Source organism: Ursus americanus, chromosome 10 (genome assembly GCF_024610735.1).
Source record: "Ursus americanus isolate L20-20 chromosome 10, mUrsAme1.1.p, whole genome shotgun sequence".
Lineage (NCBI taxonomy): Eukaryota > Metazoa > Chordata > Mammalia > Carnivora > Ursidae > Ursus > Ursus americanus.
This window is the reverse complement of record NC_142136.1, coordinates 12,430,614-12,453,750: the sequence shown is the minus strand read 5'-3', so window position 1 is coordinate 12,453,750 and position 23,137 is coordinate 12,430,614. Positions and strand designations below refer to the sequence as shown.

The following is a 23,137-nucleotide window of genomic DNA, read 5'->3' as shown; positions in this document are numbered from 1 at the left end:
AATATCAATGGGTTAATTATTATACAAGAATTCATAAAAACTAAGAAAATCGTGACTTTGACACCACTTTTCATAGGTTCAATTTACTGGAAGAACCAGACGTATGTAACAAGGAAGGGCGTGTTCAGTCTCTCAGGAGAAAAAAAGATGTGCCTAAAACGATAAATGGTACAGCTTCGCGTACCGTCCACTTCAAAAAATCACAACATCAGCAACACCCGATGACAACATGAGATTCCAGGCGCACACACACTGGCCGGAGTATCAGCACAGGAAGCCCCTACTGGCCACAAAAATGCTGCTCGTGCAAGGAATCCATGTCCCAGGGTTGTTTCGGAAATGTGGTCCAGAGAAGGAGCAACGTATTTCGCACAAAGATGTCTCTTAGGGTTTTTGTCATTGTAAAGATTAGGGAACGACTCTGCTGTCCAACAGCAAAGTAAGGGTTAAGTAAATTACGCAAACCGAATGACAAACAGATTAAGAATCATAATTATACAGGGAGGCCCGGCTGGCTCAGTCAGTTGAGCGTCCAACTCTTGACTTGGCCTCAGCTCGTGATCTCAGGATGGGTAAGTGTATGGTTCGTATTCAACAATGGAAGCCGGCGACCAGCGCCACTGGCAATCGTGCCTGGGCCGCAGTGACGGGGTCACGGGAGCTTTCTGCCGGTTTCCGATAATCGTGCGGTACGGTCCTGCTCTGGAACACAAAGGGCGGGGGTCCCCTCTGCCCAACGTCCCCTCGGCCACCGCAAAACTGACCCCAGCTCACAGGAGAGGGCTGGGGGAGCAACGGCAAACGCTCCAAGCTGCCGCAGCTCTTTTGAGGCCTTCAACACGCTGGGCGCTCGCCCAGAGAACGAGGGATTCCACGAGCTCCTCCTGAAGAGCAGGCTTGAGCCACAGGCCCTAGGATTCATTTTCCAAGAAAGAGAAAAGCCTAAGCCGTGGGCGGAGGCGACGCTGCACAGAAGGACCCACACATTCATTCAAATGAAGACACACACATCTTCGAAAGGCTTTCAACAAAATTCGGTCATTTTTTCTGAGGTGATTGATCTGAAGTAATGCCTTCTGAGCGAAATGGGTACGGAGCAGTGGCAGTGGCCACCGTGGTCTGTGGCATCTGGGCGGGACACACACAGAAGGAACGCAGGGCACCAGCTAAGGCCTGCAGGGAGCAGCTGAGCACCCCCCGGAGCCAGTCATCTGCTGGCGGGAGAGGACAGCGTGTCTGCACAGCACAAAGAGAAACAAGACGGACGGTCTGGAGACGAGAAGAAAGAATGTGGACTCAGCGTTTCCTAGCGCATCACTGGAGAGTACAAATCCCAACACGACGCGGACAGTGGCGGGTGCATTCGGACTGTACGTGCCTAACCCTCGCCCGAAACGTGCCAGTTCACGCCGACACGTGCTGCTGAGTGTGAAACACGCCGGGTCGCAAAGACGTGGTGCTAAAACGTATGGGAAATACCCCACGGATAACGGCTTACGCTGACGACATGTCGAAGCCAGACCTGGGATGCAGCGGGTTAGACAATGTATTAAAGGCTAAGTGCACTGTTCCTTGTTTACTGTTTTCTCAGGAGGTAACTAGAAAACCCCAAACTGTGGGGTGTGGCTCACTGGCTGCCGGACAGTGCGGGTACCGACTAGCTGCGTCGGCACCATAGGGCGGGAGCAGAGGGAACGCCGACCCGCCGGGCGCCCTCCATGCCCCGGAGCCGCGGGGACGTTGAGTCAGGTACGCGCGTCGCTGCTGACCAGTTCAGGCAACCTGGCACAGGGGGGAAAACATCGGTCCTAAGAGTGGCCCCACGCAAGCAGAAAACCAAACCCAAAACGAGATCATCACAGCACAGGCTCTACCAGGAAATAAATGCAAGGAGAATGAGGAGTGAAGGGATCCGAGCTGCTCTGAGAAAGGGGAAAAATGGACCATTAAGCTATTACCAAGTAACAGGAGGAAAGCCTATGTGACGGTAAGCACGGTGTACCGGGATGAAACAGTCACGGACACTAACGATGCTGTGTTAGCAATGTCACTGCACACACACACCGACATACACACGAACTCCGTCACAACTGCGCAGGGGGAGCATCCCGGGGACCTGACCTCTATTTCCTTCTCGCCTGTGGTCTGTGAGCACCGACAGTGCGGTGAGGGGTAATCCCAAAAACATGATTCCTTCACTTGCGTCAAAAATGAAGGCAGCCGAGTCGCCAGGCTCCGCCGTGCAGCCGGCCCTGGAGAGCGGTCGGGAAGCCGGCACAGCCTGTACACTGCAGCCCGGGAGGAAGGTAAACCTCAGCGTCACACCTAGGTTTTGCCCCCACACCCCACTTTATCAGGACGCTTTACAGGCCAGAGGGCAGCCCCTTCGATCATCACTTCCAAGGGGTGAAAGCAACCCAACACGCCCCTAACTTCTTTACATGTCGTCAAGTCGGTGTCTCTGGAGAGACCTGAAACTCCTCACTCTCATCACGGCTCGACCGCCCTTTGGAAGAGACGGGACAATTCACCAGGAGGGTGGATTTCAAAGCAATGACACGGCTGGCTTTTTGGGGAGTGATGAAGATCTGGGGATGTGGAGCGGAGCTCAGGTCACAGCTCACCTCCACTGCCCGCAACATCCCCAAAGGACTGCCCTTACGTGGGGGTGGCAGCCGGAGTGACCTCCACAAGGAGACTCCTGGAACAAGCCTGAGAGTGGTGGGGGGAAGCCCGACCATCCCTCCAGCTTCCTCCGCAGGCCAGAGCCACCGGCGGGGCAGGCAGCTGCCACAGGCTGCTGCAGACCGAGTGCACGGCCGCCACGACCAGGCTCCCAGGAGCGAGGCAGACGTGAGAACCAGCACAAGCCACGTGACAGAGAGAACGTGCCTGTGTCCTAACTCACTGAGCCCTGACTTCTGGCATTCTGGACCCGACTGTGAAAGCGGAAAAGCACACGGAGAGTCACAAACGCGTGCTGGAGGAGCACAGTCATCCTGGGCAGAGAGCCGGACGGCGTCACTAGGGGCAGACGGGTGTCTCGAGGTCACTGGGTGTCCACACGACAAGAGCTACAAGCGCACAGTCTGTGGTCCGCCCCCATGGTTCCCCAATTCCTAGCATTCCTTCACGGTGATTTCTAGAACTCAGAACTAAAGTCTGCTCTGACTGATTCTGCTTCAACCGTGTGGCCGGGAAGGAAACAGCCAGAGCCCAGGAGCCAAGCGCCAAAGCGACCGAGGACTGCCGAGCAGCCCCTTGGAAGGCCTAGGAAAGGCGGGGGGCAAACGCACACGGCCTCGACCCGCGCAGCACTGGGGCATTACCTCTGCAGCCGCTGGACGAGCTGGGCCACCATGGTGTCCGAGATCCCAGGGCAGGCCTCTTCCGCCAGGTAGATGGCCCCTCGCAGTTCCTCTATGGACCCCATGTTACCTCCGCAGGCCTGGCTCTTCTCCTTCAGCTGCAAACACACAAACGGGCAGAACAGCATGACCCACACGGGCATAAGAGTCGAGGGACTCCTTGAAGGAGGGACGCGAGGGTGGCCCCACTGTCGCCCTGGGCGCGCCACTCCTGGCGCAGCTCCTGCTGGGCTGTGGGCCGCTTGCGCCCCCGGTGAGCCGCTTCGTGAGGACACGGTGTGGAAAGGGCATTCATTAGACCCAAGTCACTGCCTTCACTAGGAAAGAACGGAGACAGCTAGCCTTCCGTGCACCTTTTCAAGATCCCAACGTGACAACTGTCCTCTCTTCTTCTTCCACTTCGACCTTCATCTATACCAGAAAGACAACTTCCCAATGGCTCAGCTCTGGTCTCCACAACGAAGTTGCACCGTGGGCCGCCTCCGGCTTCACTCCCAATGGTAACAGGTCAGGCCTTACGATTCCAGCAAACGGCCTTGTTGGTCCAGAGTGCTGTGAAAATACTCTAGTTCCTGCTACCAAGCGCCCCCCTCCCCCGCTAAATTCTGGGAATCCAGTGTCCCTCCTGGCCCCTCCGCCCCCACGAGAAATCACAGTGGGGTCCTCGGGCACTGCCTCGGGTAAGGCGGATGGCTCTAAGTCCCCCTCTGGGAGGGATGCAACTAAAGATGCCGCGGGACAAGGGCAGCCATTCAGTGAACAGGCAGCAGACGTGACTGAGCCTCCCAGAGCAGCAGCCCCTCCTCACTGTCGCCTTTAAATCATTCACATTTAGCTTTGGCTCTTCAAGCGAACACATCACCGCCGGCATCAGCCCCATCCTGACCATGCTGCGCCCTCGCCCCACTAAAGGGACGCTTGGAGGAACGGGGGGCCTGGCGTGGGAGGGGCCGTTGGCGCCCTGTGCTCCCCCGACACAGACTATGACGCGGGGGGCCTGGAGGTGGCCGCCTGTGTCCATCTAGGACTCCCGATCACTTCACTAAATAGAACAGTATTTACGAGTCCTGAGTGCCTAACCGCTGCTAGGTCCCCCGTGTTTCCTACAACGGCCTCCCTCCCCTGCCGCCCTGCCCTGTGACCCCAAGCCCCCCTGCCCAAAGCTGCTGCTGGATGGGCTCTATCGGCTCCCGACAGGAGGGAGCCACCCGCACGCACGCTCCGATGTCAGGGACAGCCTCGCGTGCAGACATGGGGATAAGGATCCTGTATTGCTGAGTTTTACCAGAATTACATAAAATGACGTACACTGAACACTTCAAACATGCGGCTATCAAGTACTACTGATAAAAACAGGTAAGACAAGACACCCGTGAGTTTACCTTTAGGTCAGCAAAAAAAAAATCAAAATGGTATTACACCGAGGATTCATTCGCTCTAAATAATGATTTCAGCACAGTTTCTTCATATGCCCAATAAAAAATACACGGCTTCAGACCAGTAAGACGTATCTACGTCACTTTCCCTAATGGCCCGGCCGACCCTAGTGCAGTGCCCACGGCAGGATCACAGGAAGGCACAGGAGCTCCCGAAAACCCAAAGGACCCCTCTCCTAACAACGTAAGGAAGAGCAAGATGGTGTCTGATGGACACAAGGGGCAGAGCGCAGGTACCCAAAGACGCTGGCCGGGGGCAAAGCCAGGGCGCGACACAGGTGCCTCCACCGGCCCTGGGTCGTTTAGTTTTCCATCAGAAACCCATGTGTTCAGCGGTTTCAACTCCGCACCCCGGGCTCCAGCACAGCCCCGGCCGCCAGCTGGGGAGGCAGGGCCCTCAGGCTAGCTCATGAGGGCAGACACCGGCCAGGGGACGGGCTGAGAGCTGGCCGAAGCCGGCCTGGACACCCCGGGGCCCTGCCACGGGGAAGACACAGTGTGCCTGAGGTTCGGGCCCCACAGAACAAGGGGAGGGAGACTGTGTGTACGGCACCTCCCACCTGAGCCCACCGACCTCAAGCAGGAGGATGCCCGGATACAGCCTGGCCCTGGAGAACGCCGTAAAGGCAGCCTGAGCCGGCGGGGTGGGGGGGCTCAAAAAAAAAAAAAAGACAGAAAGGGGTATCTCCAACTTCTCTTTAAATCATCTACTTACCAGAGGAAGGATAATCTTCATTTTCGTAAAATTTGTTCTTGAAAACATCGCAAAATGCAGTACGCCTAGTGGTACCCGCAGAGGCAGGGCGCCCCCTGCCCCGAGAAGGAGCAGTGGACCAGCATGTGGGTGACATCAGTCCCCGTATGAGGAACGACCTGGGCTGCTCAGCGGGGAACCGGCTGGCCCAGCTGGTAAGGGGACCTCTCTGGGATTACAGTGAACTATGGGGGCACAATGGGACAAAAGAGGTCTCTGGGGAATATGATTTCTCCTTTAAAATAAAATTCTGGGGCGCCTGGGTGGCACAGCGGTTAAGTGTCTGCCTTCGGCTCAGGGCGTGATCCCGGCATTATGGGATCGAGCCCCACATCAGGCTCTTCCGCTATGAGCCTGCTTCTTCCTCTCCCACTCCCCCTGCTTGTGTTCCCTCTCTCGCTGGCTGTCTCTATCTCTGTCGAATAAATAAATAAAATCTTTAAAAAAAAAAAAAATTCAACTTTTTACATTGCCATAGATTTGTCTGAGGCAAAGCAATCAGGCAGCACCCAGATTTTGCAGAAAGCAGTACAAAGGAAGCTAAAAATCACCCTGGGGACAGGCGGACTTGGGTGGGGCCAGTGCACTCAAGGAGGCGACACAATGACCTTTCCCAGGAGGGGCTGGCAGAAGGCGGTGGGCGGGAGAGCAGGAGAGGTCCCCGGAAGGTACTGCCCAGTGCCAGCTGGCCTCACGGGACCACGACGCCTACTCTCTGCCTACTCGGGCCTGCCTGTTCTAACTTCCCAAATTCGACTGGGCACATGTCGCAGAAAGAGGACCCGCTCCCCACAATGTCCCAGCCACGCCCCGCTGCCCCCAAACATCAACTGGGTATCTTACCTCTGCAAACAGAGGAGAAATAATTGTAGATAAACACTGAGAGAAAGGCCTCTTTGGGATGTCTTTCATCTTAGGGAAGAAAAAAAGGTAATCAGAAGTAAGTATTTAATATTCACATCACGACAATTCATAAACTTTGGACATGCACCATGCTACCATGGCGTCTAAAATGCTCTCTATTTGCTGTGATATCTTTTTTTTTTAAGATTTTATTTTTTTAAGTAATCTCTACACCCAGCATGGGGCTCGAACTTACAACCCCAAGATTAGGAGCCGACACCCCACTGAATGAGCCCGCCAGGTGCCCATCTGCTGTGATAACTGAATGGGACTGTCGCACGGTGTGTCGCTAGACTGCAACATCTCCTTGGCAGTGGTGTGCCAAACTCGTGGAGCTGGGCGAACAGTGTCTGGACTCCAGGTGGAAAGACCCAAGCGTCCCTTGTACAGGTGCAGGCGACACTGAATCGCACTCCTGAGCTGTCTATGTAGCAGGGCTTGACTACCGAAACTCTGGAAACAGAAATCAGCTCAAAGCGGACTGTTGCAAGTGACTGTCTAGGACAGGGGCCTATTTTCTACTTTCACAATCTCTGTAATAACTCCCATCTGCTTATCAAAGCAAGACTGGTAGGATCACCAGGGAGCAGACAGTGGTCCACGCTGCCTGAGAGAAACGACACCACGGTGCTTTAAAAGCAACTCTGAAAATACAGTTTTTCATAAACTTAAATAGGCATAAAATCGGTTAATCAAAATAAAGTTCCACGTAAGTATCAAAAGCACTTCGTTTGTTTTTAAGATCCTTAAAACCGTAATCCCCAAATTCTGGTATCTCTTATGAGTAATCCCAATATACAAAACAGAGGAGATTCTGTCCAGAGAGCCTGAATGTCACTTCAAGGGTAAGACTCCCCGCCCCACGTGCAAGCATCAGGAAAAGCCAATGCTGCGGGGGGAGGGGCAGCAGGCTCTGCAGAACAGGAAGCAGCCCCGTGGTACAAACCCGAGGCTGGATTCTCGGATCAGACTCCCACGGTCATCAGACAACCAATCTCTTATCTGTGATGGACAGAGAAATCCCCCACCAGGCTGCCATGAGGGGGCCCCACGTCGGGACCGTCGCTGCCAGCCAAGAGGCGTCCGTCGCCGTGGTACGAGCCAATGTTACCTTATTTCTTTCTAAGTCCGAAGGCTGAAGAGCTCCGTTCTCAAGACTCTTTGGATCTTTCTCTCGGATCGTGAAGATCCAGTCCCCAGAGTCACTGCCTCCAGAGGCCTGGCTGTCCGTGTCTGTTTCCCTTCGGAGAGAAATCAGGCGGACTCCATGAGCAGGCACGCAGCCCTGTGCCCGAGGAGCCCCGCACACTCCGCAGCCCCGCCCATCACCCCCTCCAGTCCCTCTCGGGACCATCACAATGAGGCTCCCTCACGTCCCACGGTGCCAGCCGCATCCACAGCCTCCAGCCTGTCTCCTCGATCGCAGAGAGGCACCTCTGCGGCAGGACAATCCTCCACTCCGCTGACACCCCTCTCTGACGTCAGCTTCCCTCCCCAGGCTCCTTCCCATCAACACTCCCACCTGCAGCCCTCTGCTCCCACAACACAACGGCCCCTCCAGGCTACAGCCATCCCCCAGTCTCGTTTCTTGGGTGTGTCGGTGACACTCACTGCCTCCATTTCTTACCTTCTCCTCGCCCCAAAACCCACCCTGTCCCTGCAACTGCTGTGACCGAGGCCGCAGATCCCCTGCACACCACTGCACAAGGGTGTTCCCACTCAGTCCTTCACCTGCCTGAGCCCTGAGCCTCAATGTTCCTGCTTGTCACCCCTCCCTTCTAAAGTCTGCACCCAGATCGCCCCTGACGTGGGTCGTCCACAGGTCTGTCCTCTCTGCTGGCACTTCCCAGCATTCGGCCCTTCACACTCTTCAGATATGTTCTGGGTGACACTGTTCATTCTCATGGCTCCAATGACCATTTAGCATGATGACTGGAAATCTCTCCCGGCTGCCCACACGCCTCGCCTCAGGCCAAGCTCGATGCCACTCGACACCAGACGCATCGTCTTGGATGTCTTGTCAGCAATTCCAATATGTGCCACCCCAAACCCAGTTTCGTGTGCCCCGGCCTCCTCCCCGCCCTGCCAGGCTGCTTCTCCAGACGGCCTGTTCATCTTTTCATCCCCACTGCTGCCAACCCCATCTCTCCATGTCATGATCTCACAACTTCCAGAGCCAGTGGTTCTCACTTGTGGCTCCTGGGGACCCTGAAACACTTGGGTCTCACCCCCCACAAATTCTGATTCAACTGGCCTGGCGTGTGGACCTGGGCTGCTGGTCGACTCGGACTTCTTGCCGAGGTGTGAGGGGGAACAGAAGGGGTGCTACAGATCAGAACATTTCTATTCATGACACCTCCCTAACGGCCCCTCTCTTCACGTCAGAGAAGGTGGCCCAGCTTCCTGCACCCCGAACACCAAAGCTCCAAGCCCTCATTCATCTCTTTAGCTAACGGAATTCCAAGATGCTTAACTTGATACCGGTTTTTAGCAAGTAACTTCTGGCATGGAGCTTTGACAACCCTAGCATCGACCACAGCACAACACAGAATCACAAAAACATACATTTGTATCTTAAAAAAAAATACATTTAAAGCAGTTACATCTGACCAATATTTTAAGAGCAGGAAAAAGAAAAGGAAAAGGAGACCAGGTCTAGTTGTTTATGCACGGTTCCATCACACAGATTTTTCCTGGAGACTCCACTAGCAACAAAAGGGGCTAAAAAGGCCCGCAGATTGTCCCATACTGACACAAGAATCACCACCAACCTGGATTATCTAAAAACAAATAAACAAAGAAATCCACAAATAACAACAAAAAACCCCACCCCAAATTAAGAGCGAACAAACCCTGCACGCCCAGGCGGAGTGGACTTACGTGTCTGAGTCCTCAGAGCCGGAGTCCTCGTGGCTCTGCTCGGCCTTCCATCTCTTGTACCTGTCGATGAGCTCAGTCAAGTAGGATGTTTTCTTTGCATTGCGTATTATAAACTTGTGCTTCAGTAACTCCTTAGCGGTGGGTCTCTGGAAAACAAACCGCCAAATAACACAGAAAGCAGGAGATGAAGTTCCCCGAGTTCTACCTGATTCCACCCCAAAGGACAGACTTCAGCCTCAAAAAGTCAGACACCCACACTCACAAGTAAAGACTGAGTTCTGCTTCAAGGTCTAATTTCCCCAACAAACACCAGGAGTCAAAGAGTAGTCATCCGGCACCCATGTGTGGGATTCCACACGTACAGTGTGGACATGGCATTTAGTATCTAATTCAGTCCCTAACATGCTACAGGTAACCAACCACCCAACAAAAGCAAAAAACCTTTCCCTAGAAAGACGCACTGACACAGAAAACGTGTCAGAGAATTTCAGAGATCACTGAAGACGGCTAGAATATACCTCCTGGTTTTTATAAAACGTTTTATTACAAAAGCTGGCCAGAGAGAAAACATGTGTTCTGTGTCACCTTGTTAACTTTCTATATTAATGTTTGACTCCACCCCCCAAAAATAGTAAGATGTTAACTCGGATACATCTAGAGGAAACTAGACAGCCACCCAGAAATACCCCTTTCTTTGATGCTGGGTGGGTACCTGAGTGCTCTTCCCTCCTCATCTTCCCCAATTTAGAAATGCTGGCTTCCCCAGTCTGTCTCTTCCCTGGGATTGGGGTGAGGGCCTCACCCACGTCCTGGGCTCCGTGTGGCCACAGCCACACAGCACACTCTGAGGTTGGCAACTGCTTTCCCCTTGAGGATGGCAAACCCAATTACAGGGAGCATGCTTCCCAGGGAGACCGAGCGTAGCCCACACGAGAGCAGACAGCAGGAACACGCAAACACCACCCGTGAGACTACGTTCCCACCTGCTAAAGCTGTATTCACGGGAGCCAGCCATGTTTCTCAAATTCAAGCTTACAGAAAACCTGGGTCACCTCGGGTGAGGTCTCACTCCCTCACTCAACTCCAGGCATCTCAGAAGCGCTCAAATTCTCAGCCTCTCCCCCTTTTCCTCAGTGTGCTTGGGGTCCTGGTAGGGGTGCAGATGTGTGCACTGGGCAAGTATGCAGATACAAGAAATCGGTTTTTAATGGGAAGACGTGTACACGTGGGTGTATCTCCTTGGGTGTTGCCACACCGCGCCTAGGAACTCACGTCGTAACAGAAAGCTCAGAGCGTCGTGGACAGACAGGACGACAGCCCACACCGCTGGACGCCTGACGCGTTAATAAAGCACGGAGCTGGTGAGCGCAGGCTACGTTCCCTGGAGGTTCGTAGAAAATGCTGCATCCCCCACTTCATTCCTTTACCAAAACTTCACCAAAACTAGCATCGTATTCGAAAACCACGGCGTTCTTGTAAAATTAGTCACCCATCTTTAGATAAGAGTTCATAAAGAAGGGGATTCAGCTTGGCCTTCATCCAATGCTGCTAGAAGATTCAGGAACAAACCAAGGACATATGGTGCTCTACGTAACACCAAAATACACAGATAACTTTCAAAGATGTGTCCTGATTCAGAGAGAAAATTCGGCTACAGCTATATAGGGCTCCTGCCACATGGCTCTGCCAGAGTCAATTATACACAAAAAAAGAGTAAAAAGGAAGGGGTAGGAGGGCAAGGTGGGTGGTTCATTTATATTTTTTTATTTGTCTTTTCTTTCCTAACACAGGCCAAGAAGAAACTGAAAACATCTACTTTAAAGACACATTTAGCCATTATTTTTCTGGCCAGACTTTGCAATTACTAAAAACGGCTAAAAATAGCCTGACCTTTCACTATAAATATTAAAAATTTACGATTCCACATAAAACATTAAGGAGAACAGTCTTCAAGCTCAATGAGGTATGAGATGCTAGGAAATTTGACAAAAAATAAGTAGATTTCTGTTTCTTAAAAGATACACAATAAAAACATTTGCGGGGCACCTGGGTGGCTCAGTCGGTTAAGTGTCTGCCTTTGACTCAAGTCACGATCTTGGGGTCCTGAGATGGAGCCTCAAGTCAGGCTCCCCACTCGGTGGGGAATCTGTTTCTCCCTCTTCCTTTGCCCCCCGCCACCCCCCGTCCCCACTTGCACACTAGCTCTCTCTGTCCCAAATAAATAAAATCTTGGGAAAAAAAATTGCCCCTCGAACCGATCATATCCATTTAAGAAAAAACAAAACACAAACTGAGATCATGAAGACAATGGTGACTGTGGCAAGAGTGATGGAAGAAACTGCAGTAAGACGCATCTAGACCAAGTCTGGCCACACAGAAAGAGACGCCCACCCCAAGCTTGAGAAACTCACAAAGCTTGGCTCCTTATTCAAACAGGCTTCAACAAACTCCTTGAGGGGTTTGCTGTAGTTTCCTTCCAGCGTGGGGGGATTGTTCTTTGGAATGAGGAATAAAACCTTCATGGGATGCAGCTCGGAATGAGGGGGCTCCCCTTTTGCGAGCTCGATGGCTGTTATGCCCAAGGACCAGATGTCTGCCTGCAACAACAAAGCGTTTTTAGAGATACCAAGAAGGAATACATTCAAATACACATACTTCCTAGAAAAAGAAATACATCTCAACGTATTTCTAACGTTTTGAAAAAGAGAATTATTTTTAAGTGAAAACAAAACCAAAAAAAAGGCTTTGGTATAATTTCAAAATAGGCAACACACAGGAGAAAATTTAGTACACAGAACATCTCCTAGCCCTGCACTGAAGGCGGCTTTTACGATTACTCGTCTTTCCACTTGCTGCTGGGAGTACGAGGCACTCCCCGTTAATTTAAACCCCAGGAGTGACGGGACCGTTCACTAGCAGCGAGCAGAGAGGGCACGTCTGGAACAGAGGGGTGTTTTGACTCACCCCATCGAGCCAGCTTACAACAAGCACAGCTGTGAGGCCGAGTGCAGGCACACTGGTCTTAGAGACTTAGGTTTAAACACCAGTTCTACAACCACAGTCTTACGACACTAGACAAAATATCTCACCGGGGTGCCTGGGTGGCTCAGTCGGGTCCAGCTCTTGGTTTCAGCTCAGGTCATCGTCTCAGGGTCATGAGATCGAGCCCCGTGTCAGGCATGGCATGGAGTCTGCTTGACAGTCTCTCTCCCCCTCTCCCTCGCCCTCCGCCCCTCCCCGACCCACACTCCCTCACGGGCGCACTCTAAAATAAATAAATAAAATCTTAAACAAACAAACAAAACACCTTAACCTGTGGGCCTAGTTCCCTCATCTGTCACAGATGCAGGGTAGAGCAAGGTACCCCAGAGTGCCCAGAACTTAAAATGGGTTTCTTATGGAAATGTTCACACACACACAGAAGTGGAGAATATTAACCGAATATTAATAGAGGAGATTATTAATAGAATTAACATGATGTTAATGATTGTTAACAATTTGCCATATGGGCTTTGTCTGTTCCTTGCCACAGTGTATTTAAAAGTCAGTCAAAGACATCGTGACATTTTCCCGTGACTACCTCAGCTTCTCAGTAAGGATTCTGAACCACCTATCAAGACCCAAAATCAATAATAACTTAATATGTTGTAATAGTTAGATTTTCTCAACTCTTCAAAAAAGTATCGTCATGGTCAGTTTATTGATATCAGGATCCACACGAAGCCGCCCTGCACAACTTTTTTGCTCTGGTCACTGTGCAGGGGAAACCTGTCGAAAGTCAGAACCTACTCGATCCCTCAAGCTCACTCTACAGCAAAGAAATGGAAAGGCTGAGACACTGCTTAGGTCACAGCGGGACCCAGACATTTCCGACCTTCAAAACCTGCTGTGTTTTCACAACCCTGGTGAGTCGAGAGACGCTGGCTGTCTCCCAGCCCAGCAGCCCGTGGGGTCGGTGCCTACCACACGCTCTGTTTCTTCTGTTCTCAGTGAAAACGGGTCTGTCAGCAAGTCTTGTTCTAAATTGTTTGCATGAAAGGGATCAGACTAGAAGAACCAGCATCAGGAGTCCTATTACTATCTTCCTTCCCTTGGCAGCTGGGACCCTGCGTTAGCTTACACGTGTATTACTTTTAAAGTCAGTAAAAACATGACTGATCCCAGAGTCCCTGCCCCCAGGAGGAGGAAGGTGGGATGCTCAGCAGGCGAGCATCTGGACCGGCAGCAGCAGGAGGGTGTGAGCAGGTGGGAGGGTACAGGGAGGGCAGGACACAAGAACAGAGAAACGTGCAGCCCTCGCGTGTCCATGGCTCTTTGCACAACAGGTTCCCCTCCCTTCTAGATGCCTGCTCCAGCCTTCCTGGACTTCCCAAAAACTGCTGCTCTTTGCAAAGCCTGCTGCTTGGCACCAACAGGGCCTTAGTCCCACGGACCCCTGACGGACAACCTCTCGACCCCCAAGCATCCCACAACCACTTAAGAACTCCGTAATTAGAAAGCCAGGTCAACAATGGTCTTTTTTGCTGGGAGCCTCTCACCAGATGTCCAACCAAGGGCTGCAGACCAGGCTCCAGGCTGGACAAGAAGCAGACAGTCCCCAGATCTGAAGGACCCGGCACCTGCTTCCACATGCCAGTATGCGCCCACAGCCGACGGAGGAAGCAGCCTTCCCAGCCCCACCCGCAAGCCATGGCCACGGTGTTCAGAGGAGAGGCACAGGCATCGCCCTCCTGGTTCCCCTGGGAGGCTCGGCCAGTACGGCCTCGCCATGGCAAAACACGGGCCATCCTGCGAGGCAGCCAAGCCAGGACCCTGTGTGTCACACCAGCTTGTGAATTCCTCACTCGGCACTTTGTCACTCCCTGTCCCTCCTGCTCATGGCTGAGTTCAGAGCTATCCTCTTTCCCTGGGGCTTCTCTGGGGAGCTCCTAAGTGTCTTCCTGCCTGGAGACTCCCTCTCTAGACACCTCACATCCTGCCGACTAATGTGGAAAACTTGATAGATGCAACTTGGCATTATATATCAAAAACCATAAAAACATCCAAGCTTGTTAAAACCAACAAATTCCACTTCTAGGAATCCATCCTAAATAAGTAATTTTAGATTTAGAAAATGGCATATGCTGCCAAAAATACTCCATCTCAGCATTACTTCCGTTAAACCTTAGAAGAATGATTACGTTGCACTAATACATTTACTGAAATACCACAGAGTCAACAATGACATTGGTAGAGAATCACAAATATAATGGAGTTTGTCTATTACTGTATTTAGGAAATATGGCATCAGATGAGAACATGTGTCTAGGTTTTAAAATACAAGTTATGTGGTAGAAGGGCAGTTATTTTCCAAAGCAATTAAAATTGAGGTATAAGAAGAGACCTGTTTTACTGCCATCTGGGAAAACCATGAAATTAGGTATTAAGAGAAAACAAACAGTGGTTTTCAACACAAGCCCAAGTCAAAAGTTAAAAGGACAGGTGCTCTAAACTACAGATACACATCTGTGAACAGACTTTTTTTCCTTCACGGACAGTTCTAGTAGCATGCTCCTACATGACAACAATCCAGAGCTCTCTGGTACTGTCGATCAGGGACTCTTCTCAGTGGGGGTGGGGTTGCTACTACTAGACAACATTCTAGAGCCTTGCAATAAGCCTGTTAATTAAGTAAAAGTAAGCTGGCTACAAATCTGCACACAACACAATGGAAGTGGTATAAAAAAAACTCAGGTGCAGAAAATATTCTAAAAGGAACCATTCTATAATCAAGAGGAAGAGGAGGGGAAACCCAAGAATCCCGCCTTCTGGCTCCTTGAACAGCACCTGGCGGTTGGGAAGAACCAGTGCCTTAGAAAGGTGGCAAAAAGGGAGCCAAGAAAGGGGTCGATCCATTTCCTAAGAAAGATCGGTTCGATGTGAAAGCACCAGATACATTCAACGTAACAAATACTGGAAAAACACAGTCATGAGAACTCAAGGAATCAAACTCACATCCGATTCCCCAAGGGTTGTGTGCTTTTGAGGTGAGCCTTGCTGATGTGCAGAAAGATGAAGGTCCATTTAGAAAATTCAAACTAATTACTGAAGACATTCAGGACAAAAAACTGCGTAATTTCCATGGCGTGGATCTTACCCGTGACAAAACGTGCTCCACGGTCAAAACACGGCAGACTACAATCTAAGCTCATGTCGATGTCAAGACTACCGATGGTTATTCACTTTGTCTATTCTGTGTTGGTTTTACTAAAAAATGCAACAATCAGATTCGGAAGACCTCTTATGCTCATCATCAACAGGTCTGCTAAATTCGGAAAATGATAGAAATCATGGCCCAAGACGTGCAGATAAATGACTTGAAAGAAGTGGTCAATGCTTTGACTCCAGACAGCATCAAAAAAGACACAGAAAAGGCTTGTCAGTCCGTTTATCCACTCTGTGATGTCTTTGTTAGAAAAGTAAAAACGCCGAAGCAGCCCAACTTTGAATCAGGAAAGCTCATGGCGCTTTGTGGTGAAGACAGTAGTTCTGGAAAAGCTACTGGGGTGAGACCAGTGCGCAAGTTGAACAAGCCAGCGGATATGAGCCACCAGTCCAAGATCTGCTTAAAACTCAGACATGTAATGGTGACAAATGAAAAAATCTCATTTGTGATATTTAACTTCTGATTCTTCTTTTGAAGTAATCTAAGCTTGGTGAATCAAATGTTCTGAACCGATGGTGATATGAAATTTTCTGAACTAGTGTATGGGTTTCATCCACTGCTCTTAACTTACTAAACAGCTGGGAAAGGGTAGGGATCTATTTTAAGCTGCAGTGACCTGGATGGGTTATAGATGGTTAATAAAAGAAATTCTTTTCTTTAAAAAAAAAAAGAAAAAGAAAAGAAACAAGACTCCCCAATCACTTATAACTAGTCAAAACATAGCTCAAAATGGATTTGATAGGAACTAGTTACTTACTTAAAGGCAGTGCTGAAGAACACATTTACATGCAGCACACAGAGGTGCAGCAACCATTTCAACACTAAACAGCAACACGCGGTTGATCAGAAGAGTCCCAGTCAGGACTCCGTGCTACACAGAGCCTACTGTTAATCTCCCAGCTGCATGCTTTTCCCCACTCACATCCTGCCCCCACCTCCAGGGCTCACCACTCACAGTGGGGTCCGTGGGTAATTCCTGATCCTGTGCAGGGACGGGGGGGTGGGGGGCACAGTGAACTCAGCCCAGGGGACAGGGAGGCCAGTCACAGGCCGCCATGGACAGGCTAACCACGCAGATTCCAAAAACTGGCCGGCTAATACTGCCGGTCTTCACTTATCTTTAACAATCTTATTGTTTTCCATCAACATATAACCTATTTCCATTTTTCAACCATGGTTAGACTGCAAACAGTTATTTCAGAGATGACTGGACACCAAACTAGCCTGTGCTGCAGTGGTAGGTCTACAGATGTTTTTCTTTTTTTATCTCCTTTTTTCCAGCATTTTCCAGATTAAAGAGTATGTACTGCTTTTACGACCAAAAAAGGGAAAAGTTATTTACAAGAGAATACCGACACTGGGCTTCTCAGTGTCTGCAGGATATTTCAGTTAACAGGCAAGTCGATTTCTCTGGCCTCATCTCCTCCGCTCTTCACCACAAGCTACAATCCAAATGCAAATGCCACTCCATCCCCACACCAGGCTTGGGTCTGAACATGCATCCCTCCCTCATCTCTGAGGAGCCACAAAGCCCTAGGTCTGTGAAGCCTTGCCCAGCTCGCTCGGGCATTCCGCACTCAGCACCCCCATGCTCCCCGCTCCCTGGTCGAGCCACCCAGTACTGCAGTCATTCACTGCAGATGTAATTTAGCACCGGGCAAAACTACAGCAATAACCAAATGAAGGAATACAGAGAAGGAGACATCGAACTGGGACAACGTTTTTATACAAGTCTAATCCATTTGCTAACACATCATTATAATAACCTTACAAAGAAAGGGGGGGGGGGCTAACATTCAAGACCTGCTCAGGCGAGGAAAGCAAACGCTTCTTTGTGGGAGAGCAGTGATCTCCCTTGGCACCATCTTCAAAGTCTCAAGACCTCTTAAAATAAACCAACTATCCTACTTCACCGTAAAAATAATAGTATTAATGAAGGCTCTTAGGACATATGGACAACCATGATCTAGCAATGCTGTATTTAGATTAAGAATCAAGACCAACATAAGATGCTCTATATGTGCAAACACATTCAGGACACCTAAGGAGTCTGCAAAATGACAAGGGGTCAAAGATACTGCGCTTCAAGAGGTCATTGTGTTAAACAAGATTCTAGACACACATAAAACTAAGGCTTACATTCCCTTGGGTTCAGTACGATGAAGACGCTGGTGAGGCAGGTGCGCTCTAGCCTTATCCCAACCCGACCTTCCTTTGAAAATCAGTGAGTGTACCAAAAATGAGTGTGACAGGAACAAGGGGTCCTAACAATGGTAACAGAATCCTGCCATCCTGGGGCTGTAAGCTCCTTAATGGAATGCAAAGACTAACGGGGGAAATGTCTGGATGGACACCTAAAGAAAAGAATGGAAAGGGAAACTGGAAAGAAGCCAAATACGCCTGTGTATCAGAAGGCCACAGTTAGCACAATGCCCCTCCAAGAGCCTCCATGGCCCTGCCAGGCAAGCCTCTGGACAGGGAAGCAGTCACTAGGATATCCACAAAGCAAACCCAGAAAAAGTCCCTTTGTCAGGCACGGTTGGTGGCAAAAACGGCTAGCCTAGAGCCACACCTACTGGGAGGGAACTAACGTCACATTACCCCCAAGGCCCCAGACTTGGGCACAGACATAAGCCTATCTGCACTTTCCACACCTCCTGGGTCAACAAATCTGGGAAGCAAACTTCACATCAACATGATTTTTGCAATGATTTCCAGTTAAGAGGTGTTGGGTATGACCCAGGCAAATGAAAGATTTAGCTTTGACACGGGCCAGAGTAAGAGTTACAGTTAAAGGTTAGTGAGAAGAGTGGCATAACTTTTCAAGCTCCCCGACCGAGTGCGCCCCATAAGCTGAAGACAGCACCTTTCCATCTACCGAGGAAGAACACTGCAACACCTGCTGACAGGATCCGAGTGTTCTGATCGTGACAAGAACTCCAGGGGAAAAGGTGGCCAAGCGTTACGATGCCAGAAAATCTCTACTGCTAGAGGCCACATCTTGGGCAAATGTCCAGAGTGGCTCCGAAGGAGGAAAACAGACAGGAAGGGGAAGGTCAAGTAAGCTGTCAAGTGAGCCGTGATGGGTGTTAAAACCTGAAAATAGAAGATCTGAATCCGGATTCACAAGCACCGTGGTTGAGCAGCTCGTTTACTAGGAAGAGAAGAGAGAAATCAGTGCAGTGTAATCAGAAGAGCTCAGAAATCTGGATTCTAGTCCCTACCAAAATCTAGATCTACAAACTTTGATAAATGGGCCTCAGCCTAAAATAAAGAGAAAGGACTAAATACAGAAGTTCCTGTGAAGTCCCAACAGCAGAAGTGGCTGCAGAGATCACTCGTGAGGTGTTCCTCACACACGGCAGAAAGCTAACAAGCACAATGACGACGACACAGCTCTCCCACTGGGGCTGAAAACCCAACAGTCACCTTTGGGCCACGGCTACCAAGGCCCTCGGGAGGACCACGGGTGTCACGGCCACCACTACAACTCAAAAGTGAGAGAGCCAGCTCCGTCCCCTCCATGCCAGCACCAGGTACCACAACGGCTCTTCCGACAGCTGACGGCTCACATTGGCGCCCTGAGGGCTGGAGGAAAGGTTACTCTATGCTCTGTGTGCCGCGTTCAACAAGGGGAGAAGTCTACTGTATACTGAGAAGATGCCCGTTTAAAAAGAGGAAACAATGCCTGGCCTGTAAATGTATGTGAGTTAAATATTTGTTTGCCTAGAAATTGTTGGCTCAAAAGAGCCAATTCTCTGTGGACCGTAGCAAGATTATTCTGCGTACAATGCGAGAATGAACAGCCTGGGGGGAGAGGGAGTTAAATCAGAGATTCCTGAGGCAGGGTCCCTAGGGTTTTTAGTCTATACTAAGAAGTTGAAGAAGTTGAAGGGGGTGCCTGGGTGCTCACTTGATTGAGTGTAGGACTCTTGGTTTTGGCTCAGGTCACGATCTCAGGGTTGTTAGATGGACCCCTGCGTCGGGGGTCCACATCGGTGGGGAGTCTGCTTGAGATTCTCTCTCCCTCTCCCCACCTTCCCGCTCGCACATACTCTCTTTCTTTAAATAAATAAATCTTAAAAAAAAAAAAAAAAATTGATGAAGGCACCAGGGAAAACAGAACCCAGGAAAAATTGGGAGAGTACAATGTATGACAGGAAAAAACACAGAAAAGAGGAATTTTCCTCTTGTTGGGAAGCAGCCTCTGGGAATAACAATCCTGAGAACTAAAAATAATGAGAGGAAGAATCTGTAGCAATCACTGAAAGCATATTCTTTCCAGATTCCGGTCTTATATTTTTGTGGCCTCTCCATTTCTTTTGTGGGACCCTCTTTCTCTGCCTGTCCCTGAAATATTGTTCAGAGGTCTGCCCAGAGCCCCCCTCCCTCATCCATGCCACTCAGGCTTCAAGCACCACCTCTACAGAGACAACCTCCCACCCTTCTCTGCGGACCCATACGCCCACACACCTCCACCTGGACGTCTCAGCAGGCCCGAGCCCGTTCGGGCCACCTTGGTCCTCGGTTCCTCCACACCCACCTTCCAACATGCTCCTTCTCAGTGTTGCCCACTGCCATCAAGCACAGCACGTAAGCTAAAAATCTCAGGAACTGTGGGCTGGATAAAGGACATTGAATGACACAGGAGAGAGACGTGAATCCTGTTTTCTTACCAACGTCTGAGAGAACTACCTTTATGTCCTACTTCGAGGAACTTGCTTCACTCCACCTGGAACAGCTGTAAGGTTGAAGCAAAGGAGGGCAACTCGCTAGAGCCAGTGAACGTGAAGAGCCGGGCCTTACCTTTGAGTCATAGGCGGACTGTTTAATGACCTCAGGTGCCATCCAGAAAGGGGTGCCCACGAAGGTATTCCTTTTTATCTGGGTATCTGTCAGCTGGCCCGCCACCCCGAAATCGGCCAGCTTCACCTCTCCGTGTTCAGAGAGCAGAACGTTGGCAGCTACAAAATAAAACCCGAGATGCCTCCTGATGTTATCTGCTGCGCTGCTCCATCATCACTTCGAAACACGCGCGTTCTCTCGCCAGGGAGATCACGTGCTCAACAAGAGCAGGTACCAAAGGCATGCTTCTGGGGAGACCCCCCTCAAAGCCACCTCCCACCCCAGGCATGTCGAAGGCACTCTCCAAACACATGCAGGATTAACCTCCCCTTGAGGAGAGAAGTACAAGTCTAACTCGACAGCACGTTCCCCCGCCTTAGGACTTCAAAGGAATACAAGCAAGATGTTTTCTTACCTTTAATATCTCTATGAATTTTCTTCTCTGAATGCAAATAATCAAGTCCTTTCAGTATTTCTCTTAATATGGTAGCAATCTGAGTTTCATCTAAAGGGCCAGGTTCTAACTGATTAGAAAAAAAAAAAGAGAATGATTACTTACTTAATCATTAATTACTTACTTAATTACTTAATGATTACTTACTTAGTTACTTAAAACGATCGTCTTATGTTTTTTAAAGATTATTTATTTATGTATTTATTTGAGAGAAAGAGAGAGCATGAGCAGGGGGAGAGGAAGATGGAGAGGGAGAAGCAGGCTCTCCGCTGAGCAGGGAGCCTGATGCAGGACCCGATCCCAGGACTCTGAGATCACGACCTGAGCCGAAGGCAGACGCATAACCGACTGAGCCACTTGGGTGCCCCTTAAATGATCATCTTAGAATTAGTCTGAGACAACACAACAGCAGCACATGTTACATGGACAAAATTAAAATCTAAAAACTTTATTCCAAAAGAGGCATTTTGCCTAAACAATTAAAACAAATTGAAAAGACCCCCCCCCCCACAAAAAAAGTAAAGAAAGCAGCAGAGAAAAAGACTTCGCCGAATAGAGCAAAGTGGGCTCAGGATCAAAGCAGAGCCGGTGAGCAGGTCCGTGGGCAGCCCGCTGTGCCTACGAGCTGAGCGGGGAGGGATTCCAGCCCAGACACCAGAGCCGGAGAGCTCGCGGGACTTGCCAGGAGGGCACACGTACCACAGTCACCACCACACCCGGGGTCAGAAAGTCAGGCCCGGGGGCCCGCTGCCTTCTGAGTCACCCCTGCCCCAGGACTTCTCAAATCCAAATTTTTAAGACCTGGAGGAAGAGAGCTGACAGGGGCCCAATCCCTCGTGATGGTGGATATTTTTTGTGACATGAGGAAAATATTAGTCATTATATTACCCTAAATAAGACAGAATAGCCTCTGAAAACCTTTATTGTGAGAAACTCAAAAGAATTAATCATAATTGTATAAAGATATAAGGAAGAAATATCAAGTGCATATATCCCCCCTTTAAAAGGGAAAAATAAGGTTCTAGAGCTCCGCTCAGCCCAGTTAATAGTCCACCATCACTGCAGGGCAGGGAATTCAACGACAACTAATAATTACACAAATCAGCAAAACCACCTAACACTCCCTAAAGGACTAATAATAATGGAGCCAGCAGAGAGAGGGGCAGAATTCTCATAATTTACATTAATTTTTCATCCATACGATAATCCTCAGTGTTACGTTTTTAGATCTCATAGTGAATGCCATCATCACCCAAATTCTCACACTTCCGTCAGAGGAAGCCACAACCCTATGACATTCCAAGTAACATTTTTTTTTAAAGATTTACTTATTTGAGAGAGAGAGAGAGAGAGAGAGAGAGAGCACGAGAGGGAGGGGCAGAGGGAGAGAGAATCGGAAGCGGCCTCCGCACGGAGCCGGACGCGGGGCTCCATCCCACGACCCTGAGACCACGACCTGAGCTGAAACCAGGAGTCGGACCCTCCCGAGACTGCGCCACCCGGAGGCCCTCCCTGAGTAACCTTCTCGAAGACAGAGGAGCTTGACAGAATGAGACCTGCAAACACAGAGAACACACTGGTGGTGGCCGGCGGAGGGACGCGCTGGGCAAAGTGGGTGAAGGGGAGTGGGAGGCACAGGTCTGCAGTTAGGGAGTGAGTACGTCGCGAGACTAGAAGCACCACACAGAGAATACGGTCAGGGGTGTCGTAACAGTGGTGCACGGCGATAGGTGGGGTCCACCTGCGGGAAACACAGCATGACACCCAGACCTGTCAAATCACTATGCTGTCCGCCTGACACCCAGGTAACTGTGTCAGCCAACTCAAAGAACAGAAGAGAAACAAGAAAGTGAAGGAACTTTAAGGCCTCGCTCAAAACGGGGGGGGGGGGGGGCTACTTTAAACTAAAGGGAATGAAAACTACGACACTCTTTCCATAGTAGCATTCCGACTGACACACGGACGCTGTCCTAGACAGACAGGCCGACTTGGGCGCCTCAGGGCCTTCGGCGGGGTGATGGCGACAGCAGAGCTGTTTCACGGGGCCCGAGGCAGGGGCAAGCGACGCTGCCCTGGTCGTTACAGCCGGCCTCCTGCCTGGCGCCCCCTCCTGGTTCATCTGCTGCTCGCAGGCCCAGCTTGGTCGCCTGTAACAGCCACAGTCCACCAGTGCAGGAGGGGAGGCGGGCAGGGGCTCCCTCTCAAAGCCCGCCGCTTCTCCTAACCCGCAGGCCTCCCCGGGCCCGGCGTCGGGCCGCAGCACGCTGTGACCAGGCCGTCCCCTGGCAGTCT

General features: G+C 50.5%; 1 protein-coding gene and 1 pseudogene across 2 annotated transcripts in view; one reads left to right on the top strand and one right to left on the bottom strand.

Moving 5' to 3' along the window:
- Positions 1-23,137, bottom strand: part of STK24 (serine/threonine kinase 24) — a 112,656-nt gene that overhangs the window by 343 nt on the left and 89,176 nt on the right. For both annotated transcript variants that reach the window (XM_045810991.2, XM_045810990.2), the window contains exons 4-10: positions 20,807-20,915; positions 20,353-20,510; positions 11,753-11,938; positions 9,342-9,487; positions 7,573-7,702; positions 6,402-6,470; positions 3,330-3,466 (exon numbers count right to left, since the gene is read on the bottom strand). In XM_045810991.2, coding sequence (XP_045666947.1) covers positions 3,330-3,466; positions 6,402-6,470; positions 7,573-7,702; positions 9,342-9,487; positions 11,753-11,938; positions 20,353-20,510; positions 20,807-20,915 — 935 coding nt within the window. The remainder of the gene's footprint in view (positions 1-3,329; positions 3,467-6,401; positions 6,471-7,572; positions 7,703-9,341; positions 9,488-11,752; positions 11,939-20,352; positions 20,511-20,806; positions 20,916-23,137) is intronic.
- LOC123800965 (small ribosomal subunit protein eS1 pseudogene) lies at positions 14,899-15,978 on the top strand (annotated as a pseudogene).